General features: G+C 33.3%; 1 protein-coding gene across 4 annotated transcripts in view; it reads left to right on the forward strand.

Annotated features, from left to right (window-relative positions):
• UBN2 (ubinuclein 2) overlaps positions 1–26,904 on the forward strand; it is a 103,856-nt gene that overhangs the window by 20,346 nt on the left and 56,606 nt on the right. For all 4 annotated transcript variants that reach the window (XR_004229703.1, XM_031939158.1, XM_031939159.1 and 1 more), the window contains exons 3-6: positions 16,087–16,185; positions 19,516–19,653; positions 20,515–20,618; positions 25,962–26,463. Coding sequence is in view for 3 of the 4 variants with exons in the window: in XM_031939158.1 (XP_031795018.1) it covers positions 16,087–16,185; positions 19,516–19,653; positions 20,515–20,618; positions 25,962–26,463 (843 nt within the window). In the remaining variant the exon portion in view is untranslated. The remainder of the gene's footprint in view (positions 1–16,086; positions 16,186–19,515; positions 19,654–20,514; positions 20,619–25,961; positions 26,464–26,904) is intronic.

The following is a 26,904-nucleotide window of genomic DNA, read 5'->3' on the forward strand; positions in this document are numbered from 1 at the left end:
ATGAATAGTTTTCAGAGGAAATAATCAAATCTATATCCATATGAAAAAATTCTCTAAATCACTATTGATTGGAGAAATGCAAATTAATTCTGAGGCATTAACTCATATCTATTAGATTGGCTAATAATATAAAAATGGGCAATGTTGAAGGGGATATGAGGGAAAGGTGACAATAATGCATTGTTGGACAAGTTGTAAACCGATTCAACCATTATTTAGAACAATTTGGAACTGTGCCCAAAGGGCTATAAAACAATAAATACATACCCTTTGACCTAGTAATGCTTTTACAATGCCACTCTGTATCCAAAAAGAGGTAAAAAAAATAAAAAGGAAAGGGACCTAATATAAAAAAAATATTTATAGCAACTCTTTTCTGGTGGCAAAGAATTGGAAATTAAGGGGCTGCCTATCAACTGGGGAATGGCTAAACAACCTGTTCTATGTGGTTGTGATGAAATAGCATTTTGCCATAAGTATGTTTTCCAAAAACCTCAAAAGATGAGCTGATACAAAGTGAAATGTGTTGAATACAAAGTAACAACAATGGTATAAGGGATTAGGTATGAATGACTTAAGTTGTTTTCAGCAATATAGTGATCCAAGATAACTAGAGAACTTAACTATGAAAAATGCTATTCATTCCCAGAAAAAGAACTGATGGTGTCAGAATACAGATTGAAGCATTTTTTAAACTTTATTTTTCTTGAGTGGTTTTTTTTGGCTCTGTTTTCTTTCACACATGACTAATGTGGAAATATATTTTGCATGACACATAAAAATAACCTATATCAAATTGCTTGTTCTCTTAATGAAAGGTGTGGATAAGGAAGATAATTTTAAAAAACTAATGTTGAAAAATTGAGGGAAAATAAAATATTTTTGTTAATTCTATTTTATTTTTTAAATTTGTTAAGTATTTTATTTTTCCCAGTTGCATGTAAAAAACAATTTTTCAACATTTGGGTTTTTTTTTTTTTAAGTTTTGCATTCCAAATTCTATTCCTTCTCTTTCCCCTCTCTTCCTTGAGCCAGTAAGTAATCTGATACAGATTATACGTGTGTAATCATTTAAAATATTTACATATTAATCATTTTATTGAAAGGGAGGGAGGGAGCAAAGAAAAAATGCTTTAGTCTATATTCAGACCCTATCAGTTCTTTCTCTGGAGATAGATAACATTTTTCATCATCAGTCCTTTGGGGATTATTTTGGATTGTTTTGTTGTTTAGAAGAGCTAAGCCATTCAGTTCTTTATTGTACAATATTGATGTTATAGTGTACAATGTTTTACTGGTTTTTTCTTTACTTCACTCTATATCAGTTCATATAAGCCTAGGTTTTTCTGGAATCATCTGCTTATCATTTCTTATGGCTTGTTAATTTTCTTATGGCTTGTTAAAATTTCATTACAGTCATATACTACAACTCTTTCAGCCGTTCCCCCTATTGATGGTCATTACCTCAATTTCCATTTCTTAGTTACCACAAAAAGAGCTGCTATAAATATTTTTGTAAAAGTAGTTCTTAAAAAATAGGTTTTTAAAAAACAACAAACTTTTGGAGATACAGACCTAATTGCCAGATGAAAGGAAATGCACAGCTTAATAGCCATTTGGACATAGTTCCAAATTGCTTTTCACAATGATTAAATCAGTTTACAACACACTACCAACAGTGTCCCAGTTAGTATCCATTAGTGTCTCAGTTTTCCCACGTCTTCTCCAATATTTATCCTTTTCTTCTTCTGTCATGTTAGCCTATCCAATAGATGTGAAGTGGTACCTAGGTGATTCAGTGAATAGAGCACTAGTCCTGAAGTCAGGAAGATCTTAGTTCAAATCCAGCCTCAGATACTTAACATTTACTTGCTGTGTGACTGGGCAAATCACTTATTCCCAAGTGCCTTGCCAGAAAACCCAACAACAATAAGTAAACCAACTACTGGACTATGGGAGAATGAGAACCAGAATGAAGAAGTAAGGTTATCACATAGGGAAGAAAGCCATGTAAGAGCTTGTAGAGGATATTGTTCTTTGTTATAAACTTTAGGAAGGTCTGTCTTTTGTGTTGATTAGAGAGTGTCCTCTTTCTGTTTATAAATCCCTCTACTGCTGCCTTAGAAGCCTTGTAGTTTGCATATACTTGTTTTGTATTATGGCAATGAACATTTATAATGATCTCCTCCTGGTTCTGCTCATTTCACTTAGCATCAGTTCATGTAAGTCTCTCCAAGCCTCTCTGTATTCATCCTGTTGGTCACTTCTTAAAGAACAATAATATTCCATATATACCACAATTTACCCAACCGTTCTCCAACTGATGGGCATCCATTCATTTTCCAGTTTCTAGCCACTACAAAAAGGACTGCCACAAACATTTTGGCACATGCTGGTCCCTTTCCCTTCTTTAGTATCTCTTTGGGATATAAGCCCAGTAGTAACACTGCTGGATCAAAGGGTATGCACAGTTTGATAACTTTTTAGGTGTAATTCCAAATTGCTCTCCAGAATGGTTGTATTCGTTCATGACTCCACCAACAATGCATCACTGTCTCAGTTTTCCTGCATCTCTTCCAACATTCATCATTTTTTCCTGTCATCCTAGCCAATCTGACAGGTGTGTAGTGATATCTCAGAGTTGTCTTAATTTGCATTTCTCTGATCAGTAGTCATTTGAAACACTCTTTCATATGAGTGGAAATAATTTCAATTTCATCATCTGAAAATTGTCTATTCATATCCTTTGATAATTTATCAATTGGAGGATGGCTTGATTTCTTATAAATTAGAGTCAGTTCTCTGTATATTTTGGGAATGAGGCCTTTATCAGAACCTTTGACTGTAAAAATGTTTTCCCAGGTTATTGTTCCCTTCCAATCTTGTCTGCATTAGTTTTGTTTGTACAAAAGCTTTTCAATTTGATGTAATCAAAATTTTCTATTTTGTGATCACTAATGATCTCTACTTCTTCTTTGGTCACAATTCCTTCCTCCTCCACAAGTCTGAGAGGTAAACTATCTATCCTGTGTTCCTCTAATTTATTTGTGATCTCTTTCTTTATGCCTAAATCTTGGACTCATTTTGATCTTATCTTGGTGTACGGTGTTAAGTGTGGGTCCATTCCTAATTTCTGCCATACCAATTTCCAGTTTTCCCAGCAGTTTTTGTCAAATAATGAATTTTTATCCCAAAAGTTGGGATCTTTGGGTTTGTCAAACACTAGATTGCTATAATTGACTATTTTGTCCTGTGAACCTAACCTATTCCACTGATCAATTAATCTATTTCTTAGCCAATGCCAAATGGTTTTGGAGACTGCTGCTTTATAATATAGTTTTAGATCAGGTATAGGTAGGCCACCTTCATTTGATTTTTTTTTTTCCATTAATTCCCTTGAAATTCTTGACCTTTTGTTCTTCTATATGAATTTTGTTGTTATTTTTGATAGGTCATTAAAATAGTTTCTTGGTAGTCTGATTGGTATAGCACTAAATAAATGGATTACTTTTTAGGGAGTATTATCATCTTTATTATATTCGCTCGACCTGTCCAAGAGCATTTAATATTTTTCCAATTATTTAAATCCGACTTTATTTGTGTGGAAAGTGTTTTATAATTTTGCTTATATAATTCCTGACTTTCCTTTGCTAGATAGATTCCCAAATATTTTATAAATATTTTATGCTATCAACAGTTATTTTGAATGGGATTTCTCTTTGTATCTCTTGCTATTGGATTTTGTTGGTGGTGTATAAAAATGCTGAGGATTTATGTGGATTTATTTTGTATTCTACAACTTTGCTAAAGTTGTGAATTATTTCTAATAGCTTTTTAGTAGAATCTCTGGTTCTCTAAGTATACCATCATATCATCTGCAAAGAGTGATAATTTGCTTTCCTCTTTCTGATTCCTTTAACCTCTTTCTCAACTCTTATTGCCAAGGCTAATATTTCTAATACAATATTGAATAACAATGCTGATACAATGATACAATGGGCAACCTTATTTCACTCCTGATCTTACTATTTAAAGGAAAAGTCGATTTATTCCAAATAGGGAATATTTCAATGGATAACATATTTGCATTTTATCAGATACTTCAAAATGTAGTTTCCCTGATTATCCCTTTCAATTAGGTTTACTTTTGGTTTTTTCTTTTTTTTTGAGATCTTTATTACTAGCGCTGCCTTCTTTTTAGTGCAAATGAAGCATACTAGATTTTGCTTTAGCCCTTTAATTGTAGATGCATTTTTCTGTTTCAGGTTTATAAATAATATATTGTTAGACCTGGGTTTCTAATTCATTCTGCTATCTCCTTCTATTTTATGGGTGAGTTTATCCTAACCACATTCACAATTATGACCACTTTGTATTTCCCTCTATCCCATATTCTTCTGTTTCTTGCTCTCTCTCTTTTATTCTGACCCTTCTCAAGTCTATTTTGTTTCTAATTATTGCCTTCCTTAATCTATCCTCCCTTTTATCCTCTCACCCTCCCCTTTATTCTCCCTGTAGAGGGCTAGAACTCTCCTATTTCTCTTTTGGGTAAATTACATTTCTCTACTCAGTTGAACATGTATACTGTCTTCTCACAATTCTGATGTGAGTGGGATTCAAGCATTGCTTGCCCCTCTCCTCCAGCCTCCATCTTATCTTCCATTACACTATAAAAGCACTTCCTTGTGTGATTTTTTTTTTATGTCATTCTACCTCTCCTTTCCCCCTTCTCCCAGTATCCTTTATCATCCCATTTTTCTTGGAGTTCATTCAGCATAATTAACTCACATCCATCCCCTATTAACTGCCCTAATAGTGATAAAGATCTTAGAAGTTACATGCCTCAATTTTCCATACAGGAGTTAGAGACCCCTATGATTATGCTTTCATTTTTACCTTTTTATACTTATCTTGAGTCTTTTGTTTGGATGTCAGATTTTCTATTTAGCTGTTTTTTATTTTCATCAGGAATGTTTAAAAGTCATCTATTTCATTAAATATCCACTTTCCCTGAAAAGTTGCACTTAGTTTTTTTGGATAACCTAGGACCTTTACTTTCCAGAATATCATCTTTCAAGTCTTCTGTTTCTTTTATTCCAGCAGCTACCAAGCTGCTAGAACTTGTTTTATCCTGGCAGTGACTCCATGATATCTGAATTGTTTCTTTCAGGTTCTTGCAGTATTTTCTCTTTTACTTAGGAGTTCTGGGATTTGGGTATAATATTATTGGAAGTTTTCATTCTGGATTCTTTTCCAGGAAGTGATTAGTGGTTCTGTGAATTTCTGTTTTACCATTTGGATCTAAGATATTGGAGTAGTTTTTCTTAATAATTTTTAAAAGTTTGATGTTTAAGCTGTTTTTGTTTTGTAGTATTTTGATCATGGCACAGGTAATTCAGTAATTTTAAAATTATCTTTTCTTAACCTATTTTCCACGTTAGTTATTTTTTCCAGATATTTCACATTTTCTTAATTTTTTTTCATTTATTTGAATTGATTTTATTGTTTCTTAATGTCTTATGGGTTGTTAGCTTCTACTTGCACAAGTCATATTTTTAAAGAATTATTTTCTTACTAGGCATTGACCAATATCTTATACCCTCCACTATAAGGTTGAAATGGATTCATGATTTAGACAGAAAGGGTGATAAATAAACAAATTAGGAGAACAAAGCATAGGCTACCTCAGAGATCTGTGGGGAAGGAATTTATGGTCAAAGGAGAACTAGAAAACATTATGAAATGCAAAATGGGTGATTTTGATTATATTAAACTAAAAAGGTTTTGTACAAACAAAACTAAGGTAGCCAAGATTAGAGGGGAAGCAGAAAACTGGGGAAAATTTTTCTTAAATACAGGGTTTCTGATAAAGACCTCATTTCTAAAAGAGGATTGACTCATTTATAAGGATTCAAGCCATTCCCCAAGTGATAAATGGTCAAAGGATATAAACAGTTTTCAGATGAAATTAAAACCAGTTTAGTCATTTGAAAAAGTGCTCTAAATCACTATAGATCGGAGAAATGCAAAATAAGACAACTTTGAGGTACAAATTCATTCCTCTCAGATTGGCTAAGGTGACGGGGAAAAAAATGACCGTTGGAAGAGATGTGAGAAAACTAGGACACTAATATGTTGTTGGTGAAGTTGTGAATGAAACAACCACTCTGGAGAGCAATTTGGAACTATGCCTGAAGGGCTAACAAATTGCATACCCTTTGATCACACCTACTGGGTCTGTATCTCAAAGAGATGATAAAGTTGGGCTTTGCATATCTAGTGGTAGGGAGACTCTCCCAATGTTACTTTTTGTGCCGCTATATTCAGAGCTAGTTCTGGACATCTGCATTTTGGTGCTTCTGAGCTGATATGATCCTGGGAGAGGCATAGAGGAATAGTCACTGCTCTTCAGGTCTTTACCCAAGGAGGGCCTCAGCTCAAGCTCTCCTTACCTTGGCACTGCTGGTAGGGGACTCTATTCCCTCGTGACCTACCTCCAGCACTTCTCTCTACCCTGGAATTGTGATCCAGAACTGTGGATGGACAGAAGAGTTGCAAATCAGTGTTAGCTCTCTCCAGTATCAGCAAAGGGTCTCTCCTGTAATCTTTCTGACCAATTGTTTGTTGACTCTCCCCACCTTCCCATTACCATCTCTGAGCTGATAATCCTTGAAGCTGCTGCTGTTTGTTACTACAACCATTGGTGCTGTAGCATGTCCCAACTCCAGAGAGGCTTCCTCTCTGGTGACAGAAATTTCTCTTGCTGACCTAAATTTTCTTAATCTGGAAAATTTTCTTAGCTTGACCTTTTGTTGACTCTGCCACTCTAAAATTTGATTTATGGTGTTATTTTTGGAGGGGAATGTTTAGCAATTTTGATTTTGTTGCCCTAGTCCATCGTCTTGGATCTCTGAATATATTTTTAACAAAGCAGACCTCTCAGAAGTGTACATAAATATACTGCATTTTGAATTCTCAAGTAAAAACATAGAAAGACATGTGAGTATCATATCTACAATAAACTATCACATTCCTTGGGTAGAGAAAGGATAGATCAGAAAACACTATTCAAAACCAGCCTGAATTTTGATCACAGCTCACACAGATCACAGATCAGAGGATCACTTCATACTATCAGATAACTGATGATAAAAAGTATCTTCTCAAATGCTGGAGTACATTTGAAAGGTCTGGTATATAATATTTATAACTGTCAAATTTCAGGACAGTACAAGAGGAAAATCAGTGTTTTAGGTATTAATCCAAGATAATAAAGCAGGATAATGACTGCTTGGGTCAAAGGGTATGCATAGTTTTATAGCCCTTTGGGCATAATGGATAACATTTTTCATCAAAAGTCCTTCAGAGTTACTTTGAATCATTGTATTGTTGAGAATAGCTAATGTCATTCACAATTGATTGTCTTACAATATTGTTGTTACTTTGTACATAGTATAGTATGTTTTACTTTGAATCATTCATGGAAGTCTTTCCAGCATCCTGCTCATCATTAGTATTCCATCATAATAACATATCACATTTTATTCAGCCATTCTCCAGTTATTGGGCCTTCCTTCAATTTTCATTTCTTTGTCCCCAAAAGGAACTTCTATATAGAATATGTCAGTTTTTGTAAAGGTGCTTTGTACAGTTTTGAAATATATAACACTTCTTTTTATTATTATTCCTTAATCCACAGAGACCTTATATCTTAATGTTTCTAAATTCAAGACGTTCCCTTGTTTTTAATGTTTATTTTTTGGTTAGATTTATCTAGATCTGAGAGAAGCATAAATTGAAGTATGCTGTTGTTGTTTTACTGTTTCCTCTTGTAACTCACTTTTAATAATTTTGATGCTCTACCATTTTGGTGCATAAATATGTATACACACAGAGTGTTGATATTTATTGTGATACTTTTTAGCAAAGTATTTTCTCAATTTATCTATTTTAATTAGGTCTGTGTTTTTGCTGTTGCTTTGCTGAGATCATGATTGCTACCTCTGCCCTTTTTATTTTTATTTAAAGTGAAATAAATTATCAAGTGATTTATTTTAACTCTAATATTGCAAGTGTTTTTTTCTTGTAAACAACTTTTCTTGAATTTTGATTTGTAAATTATTCTATCCACTTTGTGGACGAGTTCATCCCCACGTTTACAATTATGAGTTATATATGACTTGTTAATTGTATTTCCCGCAGTCCTTTTCAATTACACTTTTCCTTCTCTTTTCCCTTACTTCCTCTTTAAAAGTTTATTTTGCTTTTGTCCATTCCCTTCCATAATTCATCTTTTCTTTTGTCCCCTCTCCCCTCCACTTTTTTCTCTCCTTGTTTTCTATTGGTTAAGATAAATTTCCATGCTTATTTGGGAGTATATCTATTTTTTCCCTTGTAACTAGTTCAAATGAGACTGAGGTTTAAATGTCTTTTGTACCTCACTACTGCCCTCTCCATTGTGTAACTTTTTTGTACATCCCATTTATGTGAGGTAATTTCTCCCATTCTTTCCTCTTCAGGACATTGTTCTTTCCCACTCTTTCATTCTTTTGAGATAATCTAAATACAATTGAATCATACCCAGCCCCCCCGTATAAATTGATTCTTTTTTAGACCCCTAGTGATGATAAAGTTTTAAGGTGTTACCTGAGTCATTTCTTCATATAGGTTTGTAAAGAATTTAACCTGATTTAGTTCCTCATAATTTCTCACTCATGTTTACCTTTATATGTTTCTCTTAAGTCCTCTTTATATGTTAAATTTTCTTCTCATTTCTGCTCTTAAGAAATGCTTCAAAATCCTTAAGTGTAAAATAATTAAAGATATATTTTCCATCTGTAGGATTATACTTACTTTATCCGAAAAGGTTATTCTGGATTGCAAAGGTACATACTTTGCCTTCCCAAGTTCTCTTTTCATTTATGTTGTGGCTGCTAAATTCTGTTTGATCCTGACTGTGGCTCCTCAGTATTTGAATTCCACTTTTTTTAAATGACTGTTTACAGTAATTTTTTCTTAACCCATAAGCTCTGAAGATTTATTTGCCATAATATTCCCAAGTTTTAATTTGGGGGTTTCTTTCAGATTACTAGTGAAATCTTTCAGTTTCTGCTTTGCCCTTTGGTGCCAAGATATCTAGGCAGTTTTCCTTTATAATTTCTTAAAATATCATATCTAGACTGATGTTCATTGACTGTTCATCTCTTTCAGGTAGTCCAATGATTCTTAAATTTTTTTCAATTTGCTTTCCATATCGGCTATTTTTTGTATATATTTTATGTTTTCTGTCCTCCCTAACCCCAGGTTTGGTTGTGTTTTTTTTTGTTTTTTATTTTAACTTTGTTTTATTATTCCTCAGACACTTAACACTTCCTAGCTGTGTGATGCTGGGCAAATCACAACCCCAACTGCCTCAGGGGAAAAAAATCAAATAAGAGAAGTAGCTTAAAAAAGATTTAAAATCAACTTTTATTTTCTGTGACTTTTTGCTCTTTATGAGATGCCATAGAGATAAAATTAGTAGCATTTATTTCTACCTTGGCATCTTTTTATAATCTTTCATTATATACCATTGTAATTTGGATTTCTTTTCTGAGAATATCCTGTTCTTTTTATTGGACCATTTATTAATTGGGATGGCTCTTATTTTCAAAAATTTGAAGCAGATCTATATATTTTAAATATCTTTAATATATCATATTATATATATCTTAGAAATGACTCCATCAAAGAAACTTGCTAAAAAGATTTTCTCCCATTTACTTCTCTTCTAATTTCAGTTGCATTGATTTTAGTCATGCAAAACTTTTTAAATTTTATATAAACAAGATTGTCCATATTACCTTTTGTGATCCTCTCCGTTTCTTATTTGGTCATGAACTCTTTCCATAGATTTGACAAATACTTTTTTCCTTGTCCTCTTATATATGAAATCATTCTTTGGACTCATTTGTACCCATTTGTAATTTAGGTTAGTATATGGTGTGTGCTGTTGGTCTATATATAGTTTCTGCCAGAGTACTTTCCAGTTTTTCTCAGTTTTTATTAAATAAGATACCTTTTTTTTTTTTAATAATTTTTTATTGACAGAACATATGTGTGGGTAATTTTTCAACATTGACCCTTGCAAAAACTTCTCTTCCAACTTTTCCCCTCCTTTCTTCCTTCCACCCTTTCCCCTAGATGACAGGTAGTCCCATACATGTTAAAGTATATGTCAAATACAATATATGTAAAAATAATTTGTGAAGAAAAACAAAAATGCAAGCAAACAGTAACAGAGTGTAAATACTATGTTGTGGTCCACACTCATTTCTCCAGAGTTCTTTTGCTGGGTGTAACTGGTTCTGTTCATTAATGATCAATCAGAACTGAAGTAGATCCTCTCATTTTTGAAGATAGCCACTTCCTCAAAATTGATCCTTATATAGAATTGTTGAAGTGTATAATGATCTCCTGGTTCTGTTCATTTCACATAGCATCAGTTCATGTAAGTCTCTCCAGGTTTCTCAGTAATTCATTCTGCTGGTCATTTCTTATAGAACAATAATATTTTATAATATTTATATATCACAATTTATTCAGCCATTCTCCAATTGATGGGCATCCATTCAGTTTCTAGTTTCTAGCCACTACAAAAAGGGCTGCTATAAGGGACCCACATTTTTGCACATGTAGGTCCCTTTCTCTCCTTTAAGATCTCTTTGGGATATAAGCCCAGTAGTAATACTGCTGGATCAAAAGATATGTACAGTTTGACATCTTTTTGAGCATAGTTCCAAATTACTCTCCAGAATGGTTGGATTCATTCACAACTCCACCAACAATGCATCAGTGTCCCAGTTTCCCCACATCCCCTCCAACATTAGTCACTGTCTTTTCCTGTCATCTTAGCCAATCTGAGAGGTGTCTAGTAGTAAGATTCCTTTTTTAAAAATAGTATTTTATTTTTCCAAATACATATAAAGAATATTTTCAACATTCATCTTTGCAAAACCTTGTGTTCCAAATTTTTCTCCCTTTCTTCTCCCCGGTCCCCTTCCTAATATAGCAAACAATTCAGTGTAGGTTAAACATATGCAATTCTTCTAAACATATTCCCATATTTATCATGCTGAACAAAAATGTCATATCAAAAGGGGGGAAACACAAAAAAGCTGGGGGTAAGTAAAGCAAGCAAATAACAACAACCAAAAAAGATGAAAATACTATCCTTTGAACCACATTCAGTTCCCATATCCCTCTCTCAGGATGCAAGTGGCTCTTCATCACAAGTCTTTTGGAATTGCCTTAAATCACCTAATGTTGAAAAGAGCCAAGTCCATTACAGTTGATCACTTAAATCTTATTGCTGTGTACAATGTTCTTAGTCCTACTCATTTCATTTAGCATCAATTCATGTAGGTCTTTCCAGGCTTTTCTGAAATTAGTCTGCTTATCATTTCTTATAGAGCAATAATACTCCATTACATTTATATATCATAACTTATTCAACCATTCCCCAACTGATGTGCATCTATTCAGTTTCCAGTTCTTGCACCACAAAAAGAGCTGCCACAAATATTTTTACACATGGGTTCTTTTCTCTTTATTATGATCTCTTGGGATATAGACCTAGCAGAAATATTACTGGATCACAGGATATGCACAATTTGATAGCTTTTGGGCATAGTTTCAAGTTACTCTCTGGAATGATTGGATCAATTCACAAAGCTAATCACATTGCATTAGTGTCCCACTTTTCCCACGTCCCTTTCAGCATTCATTATCTTTTCCTGTCATTTTATCCCAATCTGAGAGAGGTGAAGTTGTACCTCAAAATTACCTTATTTTTATTTCTCCAATCAATAAGTGATTTAGAGGGTTTTTTTCCCTCATATGATTAGAAATGGCTTTTAATTTCTTTGCTTGAAAATTGTTCATGTCCTTTGACCATTTATCAACTGGGGAATGGCTTGTACATATTATACATAAATATGAATCCATTCTCTATGTATTTTAGAAATGAGGCCTTTATCAGAAATACAGGATGTAAATTTTCCCCCCAGCTTTCTGCTTTCCTTCTAATCTTGGCTGCATTCCTTTTGTTTGTGCAAAATCTTTTTAATTAATGTAATCAAAATTATCCATTTTGCATTTCATAAGTATTCCCTAGTTCTTTGGCCTTAAATTCTTCCCTTCTCTACATCTGAGAAGTAAACTATCCCTTATTCTCCTGATTTGCTTATAATGTCACTCTTTATGTCTAAATCATGAATCCATTTCAACTTTATCTTGGAATAGATGTTGGTCATTGCCTAGTTTTTGCCATACTATTTTCCCTTTTTCCCAGCAATTTTTTGTCAGAGTGAGTTATACCAGAAGCTGGGAGTCCTTTAGATTTATCAGACACATTACTATAATAGTCATTGACTATTGTGTTTTGTGAAGCTAACCTATTCCACTGATTCACTACTCTTATTTCTTAGCCAATACAAAATGGTTTTGATGACTACTACTTTATAATATAGTTTTAAATCTGGTACAACTAGGCCTTAAATAGAATTTGTAAAAATTTATTTATATTGCAGCTTTTTATTTACAAAACATGCATGGGTAATTTTTCCCTTTTTTTATCAGAAAAAATTAAATTTTATGTCTTTCTATAGATTGGGAACACTGGCCCACAGCTCAGTATAGATGTATATATACAAATACAACACATAAACATACATGCCATATGTGCTCATCTATGTGTAATATATGTATTATACATATATTATACATACCCATACATGCATGCATATATAAATACACATATGCACATATATACTATATATCAGATGCTTTGATATTAGTAAATTTAGAATTTGCAAAGTGAAAGAGAAAGAACACCATCAAATATCAAAATAGAAACATGAATCAAATAATGGACATATACATTGTTACATAAGAAGTGAAATCAAAATGATCAAATTTAAAAATTTTTCCATTTTAAGAAACCACTTTCTAGAATGGGTAGATTTCATAAGTATCTTCTTGACACTGCCCATAAACAATCCATTGGGAATGTTCTCTTTTGGAATATCTTCTGTAGTCTGCAGAAGAGTTGATATGAGCTAAGATTTTCTTTTTCTTTTTCTTTTTTTGTTTTAATTAATTATTTTTTTAATATACAAAGCATATGCATGGGAATTTTTCCAACACTGACTCTTGTAAAATCTTTTGTTCCAAAATATCTCCTTCTTCCGCTCCACCCCCTCCCCTAGTCGGCAGGTAGTCTAATAATGTTAATATGTTGAAATACATGTTAAATCCAATATATGTATACATATTTATACAATTTTTTTGTTGCACAAGAAAAATCAAATCAAGAAGGAAGGAAAAGAAAACTGAGAAAGAAAACAAAATGCAAACAAATATGTTGTGTTCCATACTCTGTTTACACAGTTCTCTCTTTCTGGGTGTAGATGGCTCTCTTCTTCACTGAACAAGTACAACTGGTTTGAATCCTCTCACTGTTGAAGAGAGCCATGTCCATCAGAATTGATCGTCATATAGTCTTGTTATTGCCGTATATAATGATCTCCTAGTTCTGCTCATTTCACTTAGCATCAGTTCATGTAAGTCTCTCCAGGCCTCTCTGAAATCATCCTGCTGGTCGTTTCTTATAGAACAATAATATTCCATAACATTCATATACCATAATTCATTCAGCCATTCTCCAACTGATGGGCATCTTCTTGGTTTCTAGCCACTTCAAAAAGGGCTGCCACAAACATTTCTGCACATGTGGTCCCTTTCCCTCCTTTAAGATCTCTTTGGGATATAAGCCCAGTAGAAACACTGCTGAGTCAAAGGGTATGTACAATTTGATAACTTTTTGAGCAGAATTCCAAATTGCTTTTCAGCATGGTTGGATTTGTTCACAGTTCCACTAACAATGTATCAGTGTTCCAGTTTTCTTACATCTCCTCCAACATTAGTCATCATCTTTTTCTGTCATTTTAGCCAATCTGAGATGTTTGTAGTGGTATCTCGGAGTTGTCTTAATTTGCATTTGAATAGAATTTTTAATCCCAATAAGCTGGTATCTTTGAATTTATCAAATGCTAGGCCACCATGTGCCTTTGCTTCTGTACATTGTGTACCTAATCTGTTCCACGGATCAACTTTTTTTTTTTTTATTTTGTTGTTGTTTCAATTATGTCCAGCTTTTTGTGATCCCATTTTGGGATTTTCTTGGCAAAGATAGTAGACTAGCTTGCCATTTCCTTTTCTAGCTCATTTTACAGATGAGGAACTGAAGGAGACAGGATTAGGTCATACAGGTTAACCAGGGTCACGCAGCCATTATGTGTTTGAAGCCCAGATTTGAACTCAGAAAGATGAGTCTTTCAGACTTCAGGCTTAGCACTCTATCCATTGAGCCACGTTGTTGCTTTAACAATATAATTTTGCTAATTAGTGCTTTGAAGTCTAGTTTTTGACCTGGTACTCCTAGACTTCCTTTGTTCCCACTTTAAAAACTCAATTTCCTTAATATTCATAACCTTTGGTGAGAAACTAACATTCTAATGGTAAGGAGGAAAGGGGGGCTGTATATCCATGGGGCTGTGGTATGTAGATAGCCAGGAAGGGGGAGAGAAAGCCTTGTTCTAGTCAGAATAATAAAGTAAACACTTAAACATATGAGCTAGGGAACCATTGGAGTCTAGGCTTGGGAGAGGAATATGGAAGACCAAGGATTTGCTTAGAGTGTTATGGCTAAGTCTTGAACAAAGTCAACTATGTAGATGCAGTAGTCCACTCACCAGAATATAAGCTGATTCAAAGCACAATCTGTTTTTTATGTTTTTGTGCTTTTCCTGCATATAACTTGCAAGTTAATCCAGCCTTTAATATTCAAGGGAATTGAATAGTAAAATTTTATGATATTTCTATTAACATCATATTTGAGTTTGTTTTCAGCTAAAGTGGAGTGGTAGAAGCAAGGAGAGATATAATTTGATGAAATAATTCTCTCCTTTTTTTTTAAGCTTTGAAAGAGGCCAATGAGGCTTTGCCCTAAAATTTGTCGGCAGTGATTTTCAGTTTTAGTTTGTGATGACCTTTTTCTGTACTTTCTACCACCACTTTTCTGCTTGAAATTTTCTTTCCTTTGTTAAGCTTGAAGGCACAAAGTTTCTCTAGACTGGTTTTTACTTAGGAATAAGATTTATTGTTATTTTTCAAATAATGGCTTTTTACTTTCAGAATCCCTGCAAAGATAGTTTTCACCATTCATCCTCTTGACATGCTTTGAGTTCCAGTTTTTTTTCCCTCCACTTCTTCTTTCTTTACTTCTTGTCTTAGACAGCAAGTAATCTAATATAGGTTATATATGGGCAGTTCTAGTATACATATTTCCACATTTATCATGCTGCACAAGGGAAGAAAATGAGAAAGAAAGCAAAAAGAGAACACCAAAAAAGGTGAAAATACTATGTTGTGATCCACATTCAGTCCCCATAGTCATCTCTCTAGATACATATCGCTCTCTCCATCATAAGTCTACTGGAATTGGTATGAATCATCTCATTATTGAAAAGAACCACATCCATCAGAATTGATCATATAATCTTGTTGTAGCTGTGTATAATGTTCTATTGATTCTACTCACTTCACTTAGCATCAGTTCATGTAAGTCTCTCCAGGCCTCTCTGAAATTATCCTGATCATTCTTCTTAGAATAATGATATTCCATAACTTATTCACCCATTCTCCAACTAATGGGCATCCACTCAATTTCCAGAGGAATAGGACTTATACCTAAAATATCTTTCCCCAGATTCTGGTTTCAAGCTTTTGTACAAATTTGTTTTTATTGAACCAGATTTCAGCATTAATCCTGGATTTGCAGAATGTTGATTTTAGAACAATGTTTGAATAAGGTATAATAGATTTCTACCCTGGACCAGTAAGCCAGTATTGGAAGACTTTGTAAAATCATTATCTGCAAAATATAATATAGATGTAGGCACTATTGGTTTTGGGAATTTTTTTTTAATTCAAGGTAATAAATAGGGATCTTGAACTGTTTATACTTAATTTTTTTTTTTTTTGCAGGGTGTGAAGTCTAAACACCGGAAAGATCGACCACAAGATTTAATTGATATAGGTTTTGGCTATGATGAGACAGATCCATTCATTGATAATTCAGAAGCTGTGAGTAATTCTTTTCCTTTCCAGATATTTTATTATTTCCATAAGTTTTAGAAGTTTCTTTGATGAAATATAGGGGGAAAATACTACTTTTAAACATTTTGCCATTATAATTCTACTAATGATTTTGGATCTTGGTTGTAAAGACAAATCTGTAATGACCGCGTTAGCACCCTGGATACCTTAGAATCAGCCAGAGTCAGGAACAGCAAAAGTCCTTAGTGTTTACTCTTGGTCTTTAGAGGTAGGATTGAATTGGATGGATGCAGAATCTCCATGACTTCCTTCTTCCTTGTCTACCACTGAAGTGACCCTGGCTAGTCTTACTCTACTCCCTAGTCCCTCCTACAATTCTCTGTATACACCAATTATCGAGCCAGCACAGGATAGTGGGAAGGGCTGTTTTCCAAGTATACGCTTATAGAGTATTGTCCAATAGGTAATTAGCCTTAAGTACTCAGTTGTCCGGACCTCAGTGCATAAACTCAAAAGAGTTTCATCCCTCTATATAAATCAGTATATTTCTCTCTAGTTTAAAAGAAAATCATACCTCCCCTGATTGAAGGATCTATCTTTAACTTCCAGTTTTAAGACTTAATTTTTATATAGGAAACTGTTCAAGTTGGTTTTAATTCTGAGAGTGGACCTATCAAAGACATATGCATTAGTACCTGAACATTATATTTTCCATAGTGCATACTCTTTATAGTAGAAAATCCTGAGATTTAGTATATGTCCCCTTATTTTTTACTCATACAGCTGTCACTTTGTTATAGGTTTTTACCACCTTACTCCTGGATGATTGCAGTATCCTTCTAATTGATCTTCCTGCCTCAAGTTTTTTCCTACCCCTATCTATCATCCACTCAGCTTTCAAGCCAATTTTCTTTAAACATTGGTCTTACCATGTCATTTTCCTACTCCACAGCTCCTATGGGTCTGATTATCTTTAGGATAAAATATAAAATCCTCTGTTTGGCATTGAAAGTGCTTTCTAGTCTTCTTAGACTTTTATTTCCTTCCATGTATTTCTATAATCCAGTCATGCTGACCTTCTTTAAATTAAAAAAAAAATTATTTAAAAAATAAGTCTTATTTGCTCGTCTGAGCATTGAAAAGACCAGTAATCTTATTGTTCACATATGATACTTCTTTTCCAACTATATATTTTCTAGGACTGTCCCCCATGCCTAAAATGCTCTCCTTCCTTGTACTTGATTCTTACCTTCCTTGGCTTTCTTCAAGACTTAATTAAAATCCTGTATTGGTGAGAGGTCTTTCCCTTCCTTTTCCTTTTGAGATTTCCTTACATTTGCAATGTATCTTGTATGTTATCTTTATATATTGTCACATTAGAATGTGAACTACCTCAGGGAAGGAATATTGTTTTAATCTTTGTATCTCTGATACTTGACATATAATAAGACCTTAATAAATACAGGTTGGTTCTATGCTGATAGTCATTTGTTTATTCAGGTTCTTTGCTCAGTTGGAAGCAGTTTCTCTTTTTTCCATTGACATTATTTCTTGTTGAATTTTTCCCATGGCAATGTTTTCCTTTAAATAATTTCATTCTTTGTGTATTTTCTTTTCTTGTTTCTGTTTTCCCTATCTTGTATCTATATATCTGTATTTAAATCTACATATTCACACACATATATCTATATATACACACATACATATGCTATGAAGTTTTTCTGAATTTCTTTGGTTTGTTGTTTCTTATGACATAATAATATTCCATTACCTTTACATATCAGTTAGTTTAGGAATCAGTGACAAAAAAGAATAAGTCCTATATACAGTAAATATTTGTAGCAGTACTTTTAGATGTAACAAAGATGTAGTAAAGATTGGAAACAGCATTTCTATCGCTTGAAGAATGTCTATGATTTATGATACATAAATATATTGTACAGTTGCATTATAAATAACAATACTGAAAAAATAGGGAAAGTCATGAGAAAAGTTAATGTGAAGTGAAGAAAGCAGAACTGGGGAAGCCAATATATTTATTATTGATTACAGGCTTGTAATTGAAACGAAGAGCAACAAAACTGAATTTGTGGGTTAGTGTACAAGGTTGGCCCAGAAAAATAAATGAGAAAATATACTTCGATTACTCCTTTGCATCTGAGGGAGACTTTACTTATAAATCTAAACAAGTCAACTCACTAATTTAAGAGAAAACCTGAATGTTGCTTCTTCCAGTTTCCATAGTTCAGTCTCTGAGCATTTTAAATCAAAGATTAGAGGATCTGAAAGGACCTTTAGTATCAGATTGTTGAAAATCCTCTTCCCCCCCCGAGTGTTTTTTTTTTTTTTTAACTATTAATAATTGTCTTTCTTTGATGTATCAATCTCATTGCCTTCCTAGGTCAAGATTGATCTCTTTTTTTTCGTCATTTTTCTAATCTGATATTTGAATTCAATACTAGATAATCTAAGAAACAAAATACCATTGTAATTATCTATTATGACACATACATTTCCTTTTTTTTTTTTTTTAACAATTTGTTTTAAATTTGTCAGTCTAAAACATATGATCTTCTAATTGCTTAGAAAAGATAAAGAAATTTGGTATGTTTAGTGTCTTAAAGCATTTACTTGTTGATAATGATATAATGCATAATAAGAGATGAGATGAGGTAGCATTGTCTTTGAAATTATAGGACCTAGGTTCAAATTCTGACTCTGAAACATACTACTTGGATGAATTGGGTCAAGTCATTCAACTTTGGGCTTTCAGTTTTTTCATTTGCAAAATAAAATCATTGTACTAGATGAGGGCCTTCTGACTCTGCGTGTATTATTCTATGAATTATGAATTCTAAGAATTATTCAGTGAACCCATGAAATGTCTTCTTTGCATAATGGTATTTGATCATATGTTGTTTTAATTTTTAAGTTTGAATCTCTCATCTTATTCATGCATTGTTAGAAACAATATTAGTATTCCTGACAGCTTTATTGATTAGGGAATTATTAGAGCTGAATTCTTACTGTATATTCTGAGAATTTAATATTGAAAATTTTAACAATAATTGATAATTAAGAATTTCTATATTAACAACTGTAGGATGATAATTTTCCTTTCCAGTTGTGTAAGTTTTCTTATCTTCTTCCAAATGCAGCGAATTTGTTCTTTTACTTGAGAGAGAGTTTAAAAAAAAAAAAAAAGATTGTGAAACAATTATTGTTTTTTTTTCATTTAAAACATTTATAGTTAGCATTTGAGGAATAAAGAGAAATAACATGTTGAATGAGTTTTTAAAATATTTTAATGAAGATTAACACATTATGCATTTAATAAATTCTTATTTTTCTGTGCAGTATGATGAATTGGTGCCTGCTTCTCTGACCACAAAATATGGAGGATTTTATATCAATACGGGTACACTACAGTTCCGCCAAGCATCAGATACTGAAGATGAAGACTTTTCAGAGAATCAAAAGCACAGGTCACCTAAAGTAAGACTTTGTAAATTTAATGCACTGATGGGGAACCATACAATTAATAGATTAAAATATTGTAATTTTGCTTATAGACTATATGTTATATATATATAAGTGATACATTTAAGAAAGTGAAATGCTAATTACAGATAGCTTTATTATTTTAAAAATGTATGATTCGGGATAATATTTGTAAAAAATGTTTAGTACAATGCCTGGCATACAAGAAGTATCTTGTTTTTATTAGTACTAATGCTTTAAATTTTAAATTAAAGCATTTTATATACATGGTCTTATTTGATCTTCACAGCAACTCTAATTAAATACTGTTGTTATACCCATTTTAGGATAAAGAAATTGAGGGACAGATACTAAATAACTTTTTCAAAGTCACATAGATCATGTCAGAGGCAGGATTCAAACCTTTCGACTTTAAAATAGACTTCTGTCAACTAATTTCTTATTGTTTTCTTCTTTTCAAATTTTTCTACTAACATACCTGTTATATCTTTATTTTCATCAAAATTTATAAAGTTAGAATTTCTTGATGTACTAGTGATAGTAACTCACTCTGTTAGTTTCCATAGTATCTTTTATTGGAAATAAAGCTTAGAAATTGCTATATTTCAACTGATGCATAATTTTTAGTTATGAAAATTGCTTTGGCCAAACAGATAAGAGTTCATTTTTGACGGGGAAATTCTTGGAAGTTGCTTGAGGCACACAAGATTTGCCTGGATGATAGAGTCACTTTAAGTCTCAGAGGGAGTGTTTGATAACCATTCTTCTGCCTCCATTCCTTGCACTTTATTGACAGTACTGAGCTACCTTGACTACTTGTGGGTCAAGTAAAATTCTTCTCTCTTCACTTGACAGGTTTCTAAAGTAAAAGAAGATGATGCTGGAATAAAAAAACGAAAGCGGAAAGAAGAGGGGGAAAAAGAGAAGAAGCCTAGGAAAAAGGTTCCTAAACAACTGGGGTAGGTTTTAAGAAACAAAATAATGGAAAGAGTCATAGACTAACTATTTGACTTCATTCTTAAAACAAATATGGAATCAGCTATTATCTTGAACTGCTCTTAATTTAATGTAGTATTTTTTAAAAAATAAAATGTTGTTGTAGGTGATAGAGCATAATATTTAAAGTCAAGAGAAATGGATTCTCTTTTTATATTAGCATATAACAAAATTTGTTTTTTAATTTTGAGATTGGTAGAAACAAAGTTGGTAGCATGTTTCATCATTAGTCCTTTGGAATCATTTTTAGTCTTTATAAGAATTCCTAAGTCTTTTAAAATTGTTTGTCTTTGCCATATTGTCATCATTGTATTGGTTGTTTTTTTCTTTTCTGTTCACTTTAGTCTACATCAGTTCTAAAAGTTCTCCCAATTTCTCTAAAACCATCACTTCTTATAGAATGATATTATTTCATCCCAATATAATGTAGCAAAACATTTTTATTCATTACCCCATTTATAGATATTGCCTCAGATTCCCATTTTTTTGCCACCTCAAGAAAAGCTAGAACTATTCCTATATATCTTTAGAACTTATTTTGCTTAGGATGTAATCCCTTTCTTAATCTGCTCTCCTTCCAATTCTTCATTGTACTCTCTTGTTTCTATTTCCCTATTGAGTGAAATGTGTTTCTTTACATGTGTGCGTGCACACACAAGCACAATTGTTTTTTCTTTCTCAATCCAAATGGGAGAGATGCCCAAGTATCACTCATTCGTCCCATTTCTTCCTCCTTATTTGTATAGACTTCTGGTGCACCCAGCTATGTAATAAAATTTTTCCCATCCTTTCCCCCACTAGTATAAGTATATCTCTTTCCCTCCCTATATGTTTTCCTTTTAAGGACCCTGGTAGGGGACAGTTCAGTAGCACAATGGGTAGAGCACCAGTGCTAAACTCAGGAGTACCTCAGTTCAAATTCTGACCCAGACACTTAACTTGTATTAGCTGTGTGACTGTGGGCAAGTGACTTAACCCGACAAGCTTCTCAAAAAACAAAACAAAACAAAGAACTCTTCTAAGCCTTTCGTCTAATTAGATTCTCTGATCCCTGTTTATGATAGGATTTATAAACTTTTAAAAAACTTGTAAAAATTCTTTTTTCGTTTATTCTAGGAATTTTATTTAAATTTTTCACCAAGTTGTGTTTTTCTTTGAGGTTTTGCTTATAGATATTTTGGAGTCGTTCTGCTTTTCTGAGGTTATTTCTTAAAAGTTTTGAAAGAAAATTGTATGTTTTTATGATGAGATTCTTTTTTTGTTTGTTCGTTCTTCCAGTCTACTTTCTGACTTTGAACTTTGTGTTAGGGCGAACCTTTGCACAGTAATAGTACTAGAGAGAAGGTATGGTCTGATCCTGCGGCTGCTTTTTGGGGGCATTGACTATTATATGCTAGGCTTTTAGGAGTCGCTCAAGCTGGGCACTTACAAGCTTTTCAGTGCTCCCAGAGTAGTCTGATCCAGGGCAAAATCCAATCACCGTTCTACTAAGTAGAGCTCTGCAAGCTTCTGACATGGTTTTTGGTCTAAGCCAACAGTCGATGCTGATGGATTCAGCCACCATTAGCCAACTGGAAAAAAAGCTCTGTTCTTTCATCATGAAATTGCTTTGTAGTTTTCCCTTTGTTTTGGTATTCTAGCCCTGTTTTTTCTTTTGTAAGCTTTGGAAGGGTCTGAACCACATAGTTGCTGCTTGCTTCTGAACTTGTTTATTGCTTAGTACACTGGTTAGGGCCTGTGGCTATTCATTATTCCAGAGTACCATCCCTAGACAAAGGTGCCTTCCTCAATCCATTCTGGATCCATAATGTCAAACTACATGATGGATTGAACAGTTGCCATTTGGCACCTATTGTACCTTCATAAAATCAGGTATGACTCTGGAACTCCATCTGGTATTCATGTTCACTCTAGGTCTTTCAGTCCCTGGCCCTTGGGATGTTTTATATGGTACTTTCCTGTGGTACTAGAGTTCAACAAACCTCTCTGGTGTATTTTCTATATTTAATGGGAAGAGTTGTTTTTGGAGAGAGTTTGTGGTATTTCTTCTTACATGCATTTTAGCTTTACTCCATATATCCTTATAATGGCCTAAAACTCTACTGAAATTGTGACAGAAATCCTTAAGAGAAAATTCTTTATTTTATTTTTGTTTTTTGTTGTTTAGATTTTAATTAAGTAGAAAGTTTTGATTTGACATCCTGATAATTTCTATTTACTACTTCCTCTCACCAACCGTCTCTACTCCAGTGAGCCTTCCTATATCATTCTCCTGCTACCCTCTCTCTCCCTATCCCCTTCAAGCTAAAAATAAATAAATAAATAAAACCAATGTAGTGTCTAGGTTTGCCTTTGTATCTCATGGTACCTAATTCTTCTATTGAAAGGAGGCAACTGTTTGCTTAGTTTTTTTCCTCTTGGCCTATTTTTTTTTTTTTAATATGCTATTGAGTAAATAAAAATGTACAGTTCAAATTTGGCATACATATCTGTACATTATCTATCCTGCTTTTTCTCTAGTTAGAAGATAAAATTATATGATTCTGTTCATATGTATTCTTCTTATATGTGAAGACAGATCAATTGGTTAGTTAACAAGGATTTCTTGATTTTAGCCAGTCACTATGCTAAGCACTAGAGATAATGTGAAAGGGGAAAATATATCATTACTGCCTTCGAGGAATTAGCATTTTAGTGTGGAAAGCAGCATACCAACAACTTTGTACATACAAGATTAGACAGTGTAAATGGAAATATGTCTCAGAGGGATAATAGTGGCTAGTTGAATGGATGAAGAAGAGGGTGGGAGAGACTATGAAATATCATTTGTATATGCTGAGATTTTTGTTGAATCTTGAAAGCAGAAGTCAGACATGAGAAGAAAGGACATTCTAGAATTGAGGGACAGCCAGTGAAAAGCACAGAGTTGGGAGATTGAATTTAGGGAAGAATAAGTAAGTTATGTCATTGGATCAGTATATGGAGGAAGTTAAAGTGTAAGAAGACTGGAAAAGTAGGAAAGAACCATGTTGTTAGCCAAATGGAAGATTTTATGTTTGATCTTGGAGAGAATAGGGAATCCTTGTAATCCACTAGAAGGAAGATATATCTGGTAAATTCTGTTAAGAGAGTCAATGATAGCACAATGGGTACAGACCAGCATAATTAGGAGGATGTTGGTGTTCTTGATAATAATAGGGAATCTAGAGCTAGGAAAGAAAGATAAGGAGTTAGACATATTGAGTTTGAACTGTCCAATAGACAGTTGTTAATATGAGACTGGATGTTGGAAAAGAGATTAGGGCTGGATAAATAAGTCTGAGAATCATCTGTCTAGAAATGATCTTATCAAATGCAAATGTAAAGATGCAGAATAAGAGAGGTACTAAGATACTGGACACTCACAGTTAATGGAAAGACCAGAAGAAAGCAGTCTCATATTAATCTGAAAAAGGCAAATCATTACTATTCTGTTATGCTGGTTGAAAAATTAATTTTTTTCCAGATGGGAATAAGAAAAACATACCTACCCTTTTCTCTGAATTGATTCTAATTGAGGTCAGAGATGTGTGGAATTATTCATGCTAACTTAAATGATTGATCATATTGTAAATACCCAAGTCAATTCTAGATAATTTCTCTTTTGTAGATTTTTGTAACACTAAGATTCCATTTAGATCAATCATATCATCTCGCTGTGGATAGTTTTCAAGGCTTTATTCTAGACCCTCTTCTCTTTTCCTTTTATCTTATTTGGTGATCTCTTTGACTCCACAGGATTAGTTTTCATGTGTATCAGATGATATCTAGATCTTTATATCCAATTCTAGTCTTTCTATTAAGTTCTAGTCCTGTATTTCCAAATACCTTTTGAAAAAATTTGAACTGGATGTCCTGTAAACATCTCAAACTCAGTAAGTCTTTAAGTAGAACTCATGTTTCCTCCCAAACTTGTCCCCTCATTTGCCCTTCCTTGATACTGCAAGGATACTACTGTCTTCCCTAGTGCCTAAGTTCATAATTTTGGAGTTATCCTTGATTTGTCTCTCATACTAACTCCACATATCAACTCCTGATAAATACTGTTTTGCTTGACATGCTCTTCCCCTTCCTGCTACAGAACCCTGTCTACTTATTCTTCCTTAAATGTGATACTTCTTCCTCTTATCTCCATATCTTTACGTAGACTTTTCCTGATACCTTTAATACTCTTCCTCCTTACTTCTGCCTCTTGACCTCCCCATGGTCAAGACTCACTTTAAATGCTTCCTTCTGCAGGAAATCTTTCCAACCCCTTTTATCATGCTCCCTACTCCCAGTCACTTGAACCTTCCTCTCTTAAGGTTATTGTCTTCCTACTCTGTGTAAATCTTGTATGTATCTATTCATTTATAGTTTGTCTTTCCCATTAGCCTCTTCAGAGAGGATTTTTTATTTTATTTTATATTATATCCTCTGTGCCTACACAGTGCCTACTGTGTAGTTAAGTACTTAATAAATGCTTGTTTGATTTGATGGATTGATTGACTTTTCCAAAATTTGGGTACATAACAATATAATTGATTCTTTTGTATAGTACTTTATATTTTTAAATACTTATCATTATTTTTATATGAGGCATATCTTATTCAGTAGTAACTATAGGAAAATTTTGCTTTTGAAAATTATACATATTTGCCTGATATCCTTGATCTTTATTTTTTTTTATATACTTAAGTAGAAATCAAAGGTAAACAAGAATCTGAAATTGGGGGTGGTGATTTAAAGCTCTTAGAACACAAATAATGGATCAAGAAACACCAAATTAAGAGTTTTAAAATTTAGATTCTTTTTCTTCCTGTATTTTGGAAGTACAAGCTAAACAGAACATGTTTTTGAATAGTATCAAATGTTTGCTCTGTCTCTCTCCCTGTTTTTTTTTTTTTTTTTTAAGTGACCTAGATTTTGATTTGCTGATTTACAGGTATACTACCTTACATGTATTCACTTTCTAAAGAGAGTGCTTTCTAGTAATACGAAGTATGCTTCATAATTTTAGTTGATTTTCATCAACTTAAGTTGTCCTTAGTTGGGTTTGTTTCTGTTAATCTTTTCTTTCTGTTCTTTGGATTTAATAGTCAGACAGTTACTTAGCATTGGTGTCTGTTTCTTGTTGAAAAGGAAGAAGGAGATTGATAAGAAAGCATAATTTGATATAAAAAAAAATTTAAGGTATATAGTTATTTTAAAATTTTACTAAGTATCTACATATTCATTGTAAAATATTTCAGCTTTCAAAAATACATATAACTTTTCTTTTTCCACAGAGTTGTGGCTTTAAATTCACATAAGTCTGAAAAGAAGAAGAAGAAATTCTACAAAGATCCCCTTTCTTTAGATGCCATGATAAGAAAATTTCAGAAAGAGAAAGAAGCATTAAAAAAGAAAGAGTCTAATTCCAAAGCTCCAGTTACTATGCTGACTACCACTCTCAGTAAATCTCCTTCATCTGCAGCTACAGCAATGGGAAATGAAGTCTCAGACTTAAATCTTAATAGTGCTGACCCAGTCCTTTCCATTTTTGGTAGCACAAATGAACATGAACTACTTCAGGAGGCTGAAAATGCCCTAGAGATGCTTGGTGATTTAGACTTTGATCGGCTACTGGATGCTACATCCAATGGTAGTCCAGTGTCTGAATCAGGAGGAGAGAATGGAAACACTTCCCAGCCAGCCCACACCTCTCAGGTTCTTTTACCCAAGGTGGTACCTGCCCTCCCAGAAGGTCTGCCAATTCGTCTCGAAAAACGCATTGAAGACCTCCGCATAGTAAGTGTAATCTTTTGAAAAGAAAGTAACTATTTTTAACTTTATTTGAAGGATATCTAGGGAAAAGTTGGTTTTGTAGGATTTTTTTTTTTTTTACCCCTAGACAGTACATTTGGATAGAGCACAGAGTCTGCAGTAAGAAAGACCTGAGTTCAAATTTGACCTCCAATGCTTATTAGCCATGTGACCTGGGCAAAATCACTTAACCTTTGATTTCTTCAATTTCCTCAGATATAAAGTGGGGATGATAATATCTTCTTTGCACAGTTGTTTGTAATGATCAAATGAACTAATATTTTAAGAAATGATGTATCTTGAATGGTATTATATAGAAAGAGGACTAGCTAATAGAAATAGCAAAACATGTAGCCAATGGAGACTAGTAATGGAGAATAGTAATCAATTATTTGGAAATTTTACTCTTTTTCCCCCCCAAAGTAT

This window comes from Sarcophilus harrisii, chromosome 5 (assembly GCF_902635505.1).
Source record: "Sarcophilus harrisii chromosome 5, mSarHar1.11, whole genome shotgun sequence".
Taxonomy (NCBI): domain Eukaryota; kingdom Metazoa; phylum Chordata; class Mammalia; order Dasyuromorphia; family Dasyuridae; genus Sarcophilus; species Sarcophilus harrisii.